The 10,000-nt window shown below is 43.3% G+C and overlaps 1 protein-coding gene across 1 annotated transcript in view; it reads right to left on the reverse strand.

Annotated features, from left to right (window-relative positions):
* Positions 1–10,000, reverse strand: part of actn3b (actinin alpha 3b) — an 84,276-nt gene that overhangs the window by 2,174 nt on the left and 72,102 nt on the right. Inside the window, exon 20 of the mRNA XM_063186438.1 lies at positions 640–798. Coding sequence (XP_063042508.1) covers positions 640–798 — 159 coding nt within the window. The remainder of the gene's footprint in view (positions 1–639; positions 799–10,000) is intronic.

Below are 10,000 nucleotides of genomic sequence, written 5' to 3' on the forward strand. Positions count from 1 at the left end.
AGGAGAGGAGGAAGAGGAGAGGAGGGGAGAAGGAGGAGGGAATGAGGGGACAGAAGAGAGGAAGAGAAGAAGAAAAAGAACTACCATCAACCACAATTTATAACATATATACAATAACACAATATACAGTACATGTGTCTATGTAATACTTTTCTATCTGCAGGTGTGTCTGTGTGTGTCTGTGTGTGTGTGTGTGTGTGTGTGTGTGTGTGTGTGTGTGTGTGTGTGTGTGTGTGTGTGTGTGTGTGTGTGTGTGGGTGTGTGAGTGTGTGTGTGTGTGTGTGTGTGTGTGTGTGTGTGTGTGTGTGTGTGTTTGTTTGTCTTGCTCTTTATCTTTTACTCCTTTTCTTGCCATTTCATGACTTCAAATGTGTATTTCTCTTGCCATGCCTTGTGCTTTCATCTGTATATCTTATTTGTATTTTTCATTCTTGTAAAGCACATTGAACTGCAGTTGTGTATGAAATGCGATATAGAAAATAAAATGGCCTTGCCTTGTGTTTGTGTGTGTGTGCGTGTGTGTGTGCGTATGTGTGTGTGCGTGCGTTTGCCTGTGTGTGTGTGTGTGTGTGTGTGTGTGTGTGTGTGTGTGTGTGTGTGTGTGTGTGTGTGTGTGTGTGTGTGTGTGGGTGCATCTACCTTGTCGGAGGCGAGGATCTTGAAGGAGGCCATGACCTGCTCGGCGGTGTCGGTCTCGGCCGTCTCGCGGGTCATGAAGTCGATGAAGGCCTGGAAGGTCACCACGCCCGAGTTGTTGGAATCCACCAGGGTCATGATGCGCGCAAACTCAACCTCGCCCTGCAGAGAGACAGAGAGAGAGAGAGAGAGAGAGAGAGAGAGAGAGAGAGAGAGAGAGAGAGAGAGAGAGACAGAGAGAGAGACAGACAGACAGACAGAGAGAGAGAGACAGACAGAGACAGAGAGAGCGAGAGAAAGACAGAGAGAGACACACAGAGGTAGAGAGAGAGAGAGAGAGAGAGAGAGAGAGAGAGAGAGCGAAAGACAGAGAGAGATAGAGAACGAGAGCGATAGAGAGAGAAAAAGAGAGAGAGAGAGAAAGACAGACAGTGAAAGAGAGTGAGAGAGAAAGAGAGAGAAAGTCAAAGAGAGAGAGAGAAATAGAGAAAGAGAGAGAGAGAGAACGAAAGAACGAGAGACAGAGTGACAAAGACAGAAATTGTGTTATCTGGTAACCACCAGGGTGATGGCAAACAACAAAGAAACCTGTCAATGAGGGCATGTGTGTGTGTGCCTGTGTGTGTCTGTATGTGTGTGTATCTGGCATGGGTACACAAAGGGGACAGTGTCCTGGGCCCATGGGGAGAGGGGGCCCAGAATTCACCTTTGGCTAAGGCCCGCCCTAAAGTGGTTTTTGACCAATCACAGCGCAGCAAAAGGACGACCTCGGACAAACCTCGGACAGTTTTGACAGCGCTCCATTGAACTCAATGCTGAAATCGCATGTTTTCAAGTAGTTAGGGAGATACTGTCGTATTATTATTAAAATATGATTGGAAATTGTGCCTGGGGTATTTGTGACAAATGTGCAAGTTTCCCCGCGATGTAACAGGTGGTAATCACTTTCCTCTTTACCTAAAACCGGACTAATATTACTAGCAGCTGAATAGTCTGCCTTGAAGGGTCTCGGCAGCCTCACACTCGACTAGAAAGCACACGGATCAAAAACATACTTTGTGTGCTCCGATCATGACACCATCTCATTCATGTCCCTTTTCAGTAAGGTTGTAAGCAAACCACGAACCTGTTTCAGAGTAGGATTTTGGATTTCTGACCTAATTAATGAAGAAACACCGCTAGCAAAGTTAACTATCGGTCACGGCAGGAGTGTTTTGACTAGCAGCTGATGGACGTGACTTTGTTAAGCTACTGAAGATATAAACGCCAAACGTTAATGTTACACATTGCTGTGGTAGCTTTGAAGATGACTACAGCCATTAAGTTGTGTGATTTCGTTTTCGTCTAGCAAGTTTGAGTCAGGGCTCAAAAGATATGCGAGCTCAGCTTACCATGGTGCTGGTTACAAATATCGATACCCATAGAAGAGCCCATAACAGCTGTGATGCATCGCATGACCGTTCAGAAAATAAATACTTATATTCACAATACTATGAATGCGTTTTTTATTTATTATGAGTGAATAACTGCTGCAATTTGCAGTCACTGCATAAATCACGTTGATATCTCAGCATTGAAAGTTTATCTGTCCGACCTAGCAACTGTAACTAAAGAGGGCGGGTGTTAAGAAATTCTCTGCATTTGTACATGTATTATTGAAAATATAAAATGTGATAAAAATGTAACATATTTAGGACTTAGTTTTCTGTGTTTCTTTGTAGTTAGACTCTGTTTGGTTAACCCTGTGTGAACCTTTTCTATGTGTGAGCTCTGAGATCTGTGTTGTCACTTGCTGTGATTGATGTGTTATCTGTGTTCTCACAGATAAGTTAACACCTGGCTTGTGTGTTTATTCTTCATTAGCTGAACTATGTCTTTGTTTTGGTTGAACAATTGGGTTAGTGATTACTTGCTAGAAGACAATAAAGGCAAAGCCACAACTGTCAGCAGACTGGGGTGTTTGTCTCAGTGTTACTTTAACATCTCTGCTGGGCAAGACCTCCACTCTGTTGCAGATTTTACATGCTACCTCTGTCTACTGTGTGGGTTTTCTTTCAGGTCAATTTGATAAGGTGATACAGTGAATTTATTCACATGTTTTGGTCCTTCGATTGCCGAACTTAAAATATTGTCCTCCCTGATATATGGAGACGTAAGGACGCGTTGGCCGCCAAGTTTGCACCCGGGATCCTGAAATAGGTGACTTCGCCTCACTACGCCTTCATATTCAGCGACGACTGACTGAGTACTGACCCACGTGACTGACGCCCGCACAGGAATGAGGTAGTATGCTTTTTTGTTTTTGTTTTGTTTTTTTGAGCGCTAGTAAAGACAAAAACTGCAGTGTAGAGTTTGGAACTCCAGACATTTTTAATTTGGAATTATTAATAGTCTGCTTTCTGTAGAGTTTGGAACTCCAGACATTTTTAATTTGGAATTATTAATAGTCTGTTTTCTATAGAGTTTGGAACTCTGGACATTTTAGTTTGGAACTACAAATTGTCTGTTTTCAATAGAGTTTGGAACTCTGGGCATTTTTCAATTTGGAATTGTAAATGACCTGTATTTGGTGACCCTGGGGTTTGGAATTCTGGGTAGCCTGTCCAAATTTTGTCCTTGTTTTGTTACGCCTGCATAACGCACGGATTTTTTGTGAAGAGACCGGACTAAGCTGGCCTTAGCCTAGAAGGTTGTCTCATTTGCAAAATTTCGTGACGGCCTAGGAATTGTTAATTCCTAGTGTTTGTGCTTCTGTAAATTGCGTCAAGACAATGGGTTCTCGTCATACGAAAGTGTATGAGGGGGATGGAAAATTCTTAGAACGGCGTGAATCAGGCGCTGCCCAGTTTGTTCAGCGTTGGCATAAAAAGCATGGCTTTGATGGGAAGTTAACGGTGCCTAGTTGTACCAAATTGCTTGAAAATGTGTCGTCTCATCATACCAAAAAGAAAGGCCCTCTTAAAGACCATCATAAGACTGAAATCTCTTGTGCCAAAATGTGGTTGAACGCTGCTGTGGAGCGTCACGACCAGATTCAGTTAAAACGGCGGTCTATCCTTCCATCTGATGACACGGTCGCGTATGTAAGGGAGGAGGATAATAACCCTGTTGCGCGCTGTAGAGCGAGAGGAGGGGCAGCTCCTTCAGCGAGTGGCTTAGCAGCTTCTCCACTATCTGCGCCTTCTCCTCGTGTTGCTGACACCAATGCTGCTAGTGGTGGTGCTGCTTCGGCATCTCCTCCACCGTCCTATGTCTCTAGTGTAACTCCCAACACTACCCCTGTTACGACTGGCAAACCGATGTCTAAAATGGCTCTTGCCGCGGCTTCTACAAGTCCTGCAGTAACGCGCAGCCAATTGTTCTCGCCTTCGTTGCCTTGGCGTGATACAAAAAGTCCACTTCCACCGTCGCAGAACAATCCTTATTTAGAGGCTCACGTAGCCCTTCAGGATGCTGTTCTTCTTGGTGAAAGCACGGCTGAAAGTTACCCTATGATAGAAGTGCCTAACCCTGCATTTAATCCATCGGCGGCTGTTGGTGGCACTAATATGAGAGTGATGCAGGTTTATCGTCCTTGGAACCAGGACGAAATAAAAAAAGCTGTGGAAGGTGTGGCTGGACACAGACATAAATTGAATGAGTTCATTACTGAAATGCGACAGTTGGTTACCATGTACCATTTGGATGGGGATGAAGTTGAAAAATTGTACCGTTGTAAAATGGGAGTTGATTGGTCTAGAGTGAAAGACAAATTTAAAGCTAAGACTGATACTGGAGTGACTCACGCTCCTGGAAGTACAGGTCTAGATGGAGCTCTTACGACCCTCGAGACGGCCTTACGCGAGACTTTCAAATCTCCTCCTAATTATAGTAAATTACAGGAATGCAAACAAGGTGACGATGAGGATGTCTACCATTTTAGGGAGAAATTTGAAGCGGTCTTTCGCAAATACAGTGGGTTAGATGATGACACTGCGGCAAATAAAATCATTTTCGACCAACAGATTAAACAAGCGATGCTGGGTTGCTTACGCCCAGAGATTAAGAGTTGGTTGGAAAAGAATTACGTTACTTTACCCACTGCTTCTTTAGCTGATTTCATGGCGCATGCTAGACATGCCGAGAAAGCAGCGCAAAATAAGAAGAAAAATAAAGAAAAACAGGAACAAGCACAGATTTTTGCTCAAGCCGTAACACATGTTATTAAGGCTAATGAGGCCAACCGTGGTTGGACTCGAGGAAGAGGTCGTGGTTACTTCCGAGGAAGGGGACAAAATAGACCGGGGGGACAGAGACCTGGTGAATCCAATCAAGCGACTGGCAATAACAGAGTTAATGGCAGGCGTGATGGTAGTTGTTTCATATGCGGTGAAATGACACATTGGGCACGCGATTGTCCAAACAATCCTGACGCTCAGGAATGACTAGGCCGAATGGATGATAGTGCATTACGTCCTGTTGGTAATGACGCGGAACTGAATGACGATGATTGTGATGTTTTAGATTTGGAAGAAATCTTTTACTCTAAGGGCGCAGGCAAACCTGAACTAACGTTAATGTTATCAGGTAAACCTATTACATTTCTCTGTGACACTGGTGCTTGTAAAACTGTCGTGAAAGATATTGAAGCCCTTACCAAATCAAATAAAGCAGTACTGGTTAAATCAGCAAATGGCCAACTGCAGAGGCAACCTTTGAGCAAACCTGTTGAATTACAATGCAATGAAACTGGATCATCTGCGTGGATCCAAGTCATAATGGCACCTGAATGTCCTTGTAATTTACTGGGACGGGATGCTATGGCTAAATTACGAATTGGAGTGTTTCCCACGAGTGATGGAGGCATGACTGCCCAGAAAAGTGACTTGGTGAATGTTCTATTGCATGACCAGTGTGAGGGACAAACAGTGTATTACTGGACACTTGACGTACCGAGCGACAGCTCTGTATGGAAGGAGTTGCGTGTGCTGGCTACAGCCAGAGCGCTTCCAGGGTCTGATCACAGACCTGTGAGTGACATGCATATTGTCTTACGGTCCAGATCTGATACGCACACGGGAAAAGACATGTCTAATTCTGATTTGAAATACAATGACCAATTGCATAATTTGGGTTCTCAAAAAGTTTTGTTCACCTCCTTGTATTGGAAGGGAGGTACTTGCTTTTGTGATGTGAAAATGCCGTCTGAGATTGAATGTCTTGTTCCGTGGGGAGCCCCGCCTCATGTTTTGTTGACAAAAGAATTAGGTGAGGCATGGAGTGACTTGTCTGAAAAAGTTCAGAACGCACGCTCCGTAACTGATTGGCGTTTGGATACATCTGATGAGTATGTGAGTAACAGCACAGGCTGGAGGAAGAGAATCGTTAATTTGGAGGCAAAATGTTTTCCAAATACAAGGGTGTATGCTGAGGACGCATGATATGGCGTATTTTTGACAGAGGAGGAAGAGTCTGCTTTGCAGAATGTGCCTTCCTCCCTTTGGTCACAACATCCCACTGATGTAGGTCTTATGACAACGGCAACTCCTGTAATAATCAGAGGAAAGACTGATTATCGTCCCAGAATAAAACAATACCCACTGAAAACAGATGCTTTACTTGGTATTGAGCCTGTAATAAATGATTTATTGGAGGCAGGAATAATTAGAGTCTGTAACGATTCCCCATGCAATACACCAATCTTCCCGGTAAAGAAAGCACCTCCATCTATTGGTTGGAGAATGGTCCAAGATTTACGCGCTGTAAACGATGCAATTATTGCGCGGGCTCCTAATGTACCGGACCCACACACATTACTTAACCAACTTAGCCCCGATGCTGAATGGTTTTCAGTGATTGATTTAAGTAATGCATTTTGGTCAATTCCCGTTGATGTTGACAGTCAATATTGGTTTGCGTTTACTTTTAAGGGGAAACGATATACTTTCACTAGGCTAAGCCAAGGCTATTGTGAATCCCCTACCATATTTGCAACGGCGATTCAGACCTGTCTCGCAGATTTTATTCCATCAAATGGGTCTCAATTAATTACTTATGTTGATGACTTATTAATCTCGAATAAGACAAAGGAATCATGCAAACAGGACACATTGGAATTGTTGACTTATCTTGCAAACACGGGCAACAAAGTAAGCAAAAATAAATTGCAGTTGTGGCAAAGCGAGGTGCGTTACTTGGGTCATACCCTGACTAAGCATGGCCGTACAGTCAATGCTGACCGAAAAGCAGCAATATTAAATGCTCCTCGCCCTGTCTCAAAAAGACAGCTTATGAGTTTTTTAGGTCTGTGTAATTACTGTAGGCAATGGGTGCCAAATTACTCAGAACTGGTTAAACCGCTACAGAATGCAATTTACTCCACACCTATGGCTCCTGATTCTCTAATCTGGACAGAGGAAATGGTGACAGCTTTTTGTGATGCTAAGACAAGAATAGCAGGCTCTACAGTGTTGGCTCTTCCGAATTATTCAAAACCTTTCATACAAATGGTTGATGCAAAAGATGGCCACATGGTTTCGGTTTTATTACAGAATTTTGGCGAAAAATTACGTCCAGTTTCCTATTACGCCAAAGAGCTGGATGTGGTCGCTAGGGCGACCCCTCCGTGTGTTCAAGCAGTGCTTGCCGCTGCATTGGCAGTGCAAGCATCCGCTGAAGTAGTCTTGTTTCACCCACTTGTTCTTAAGGTTCCTCATGCTGTGTCAATATTACTGTTGCAGACAAACATGTCATTCTTGTCGCCTGCAAGGCATCTCTCATGCATGACAGTGTTATTGTCACAACCGCACGTTACTATTGAACGATGTACTTCACTCAATCCTGCTACTTTGATTCCAATTCCGTCGGACGGTGTAGAACATATGCATGACTGTGAGACGGAGACTTTTAAGATTGTTAAACCACGTCCGGATTTACAAGATACACCCCTTACAGAAGGCGATGTTGTTTACGTGGATGGTTCTGCATGCAAAGATAGTCACGGTCAAAATAAGGTTGCATATGCCGTCACTACAGTGGACAAATTGGTGTTTTCTGAGGCCTACCCTCTAGGCTATCAGCACAGGCTGCTGAAATTATAGCGTTGACAAAAGCTTGTGAATTGTACAAAGACAGAGTTGTGACAATTTATACTGATAGTCAATATGCTTTCAGCGCATCGCATGTATTTTGTGCGCACTGGAAACGGAGAGGCTATTTGACTTCCAGTGGGAAGGAGGTTAAACACAAAGTTTTACTTCAGCGTCTGTTGCAAGCCATACAGCTGCCGCTAAAAATAGCCATTTGTAAGTGTGAGGCGCACACAAACAGAACAGATGATGTGTCAAAAGGAAATGCCTTGGCCGACAGAATGGCTAAAGAGACTGCTGCCATTTGTTTGTCTCAGGATGGAGACAGCACTCCTGAGGTGCTAAAAGATATGCAGTTTGCGGCACCCGACAATGAGAGACAAACTTGGGTTAAACATGGTGCTACTTTACAAAATGGATTGTACACAAGCGAGGATGGTAAACCTATCCTTCCCAAATCTATGTATAAGTGGGCAGCAATATTGACACATGGTAAATGTCACGTTTCCTCCTTTGCAATGACTAAACTGGTTGAAAGCAGTTACAAACATTTTGGATTCACAACGTTTGCAAAGCGGTTTTGTGCGCAATGCTTAGTGTGCTTGAAACACAATTCACAAGGAAATATGAGACCTAAGAGAGGAAAGTTTCCAGAACCTCAATATCCTTTTCAAGTTATTCACATGGATTACATACAATTACATAAGGCAAAAGGGTACGAGTATTGTTTGGTAATCATTGATGTTTTTTCTAAATGGGTGGAATTGTTCCCTACTGCTAGTGCAGATGCAATTACAGTAGCAAAGGCTCTCTGTAATCGTATTTTTCCCAATTTCGGATGGGTAAGTGTAATTCGAAGTGACAACGGCGCACACTTCCATAATGCTTTAATTGAAAAATTAAGTACACATTTGGGAATTGATTTGAAACGCCATTGTTCTTACCATCCCTCCAGTGCTGGGTTGGTGGAGAGGACGAATGGAACGATTAAAACTAAACTCAGAAAAGCTATGGAAGAAACTAAAAGACAGTGGCCTGACTGTCTTAGTTTAGTAGCGCTCAGCATGCACATTACACCGACTCTGGGAAGCCCATTAACACCATTTGAAATATTATATGGTAGGCCGTATACGCTGCCTGATTTGACTCATGTAAAAGCCAGCCCTGATGACGCACCTGATTTAGTGGACTATTTACGCAAAACATTTCAAACACGTGAAGTTAAACAAGTTAACATTGTCCCAGATTCTCCTTTGTCGTTACAGGATGACCAGAAACTGAAAATTGGAGATTGGATTTTTGTTAAGGAAATCAAGCGGAAAAGTTGGTGTCATCCAAGGTGGACTGGACCTTTCCGAGTCTTACTCACTACACCAACAGCGGTGAAAATCGCTGAAAGAGACTCTTGGATTCATAAGACACATTGTAAGCGGTGCCAACTACCAGAAGGGGAAATCCCGACGCACGAGTAGTCCTCTAGCTGTGGGGGGTTGCATGGGACCATAGGTCCAAACTCGTCAAGAAGAGGGTGACTTTGAGTCTTCCAGACTTGGAGTCACAGCCGCTGCACGTGTGACTTAGCGGGACTACCTGGACAGGTATTGGAACCATCTAAAAAAAAAAAAATGAAGAGACTGGGGAAAGGTATCCTTTACACGTTTCTGGGGATTGTGTTAATTTGGTTGTTTTGTGGTGGGGAAAAGAAAAATCACCGCATTAAGAAATGGGTGAGTAGTCCAAAGACTGAACTGAACATCACACACATTTACATGACTAATTCATGGTATCGATATGCAACAATGTTAGCAGAAAAACAGAATAGATCTAATTGTTATGTTTGTTCTTACATGCCCATATCTTCCAGCCACCCAAACTTAGAAGCCAAACCCTTTGATGTAAGAAGTAGTAGATGCATTGCAGAATACTGTGCACAGGATAATTGGTCATACAAGGATAACACTACTGTTCATTCTAATTCAGTGTTCTCCAATCCTTCTAGCTCTAACTCCATATTCTTTGATAAATTTAGATCATGTGCTGAGACACATCCATTTGTTGAACTTAATGCATCTAGTTTGGTAGCTGAAGAAGTGTATGTGAGAAGTAACAGAATTTTTCCTCATTGTTTTGTAGGAATTGGGAAAAATGTTTTAGGTTCTTTGCCCAGGCACAGATGTAATGAGACAATATTGCCTATGTGGGGGACCATAGCCCTTGCTTCTTGTCCATGGAAGTCGAATGGAAATCAGACAGTTGACCCGGAGAACAGTGTTAGTCCGTGTTCGGGGTGGCCTGTG

Source organism: Engraulis encrasicolus, chromosome 21, assembly GCF_034702125.1.
Source record: "Engraulis encrasicolus isolate BLACKSEA-1 chromosome 21, IST_EnEncr_1.0, whole genome shotgun sequence".
Classification (NCBI taxonomy): Eukaryota; Metazoa; Chordata; class Actinopteri; order Clupeiformes; family Engraulidae; genus Engraulis; species Engraulis encrasicolus.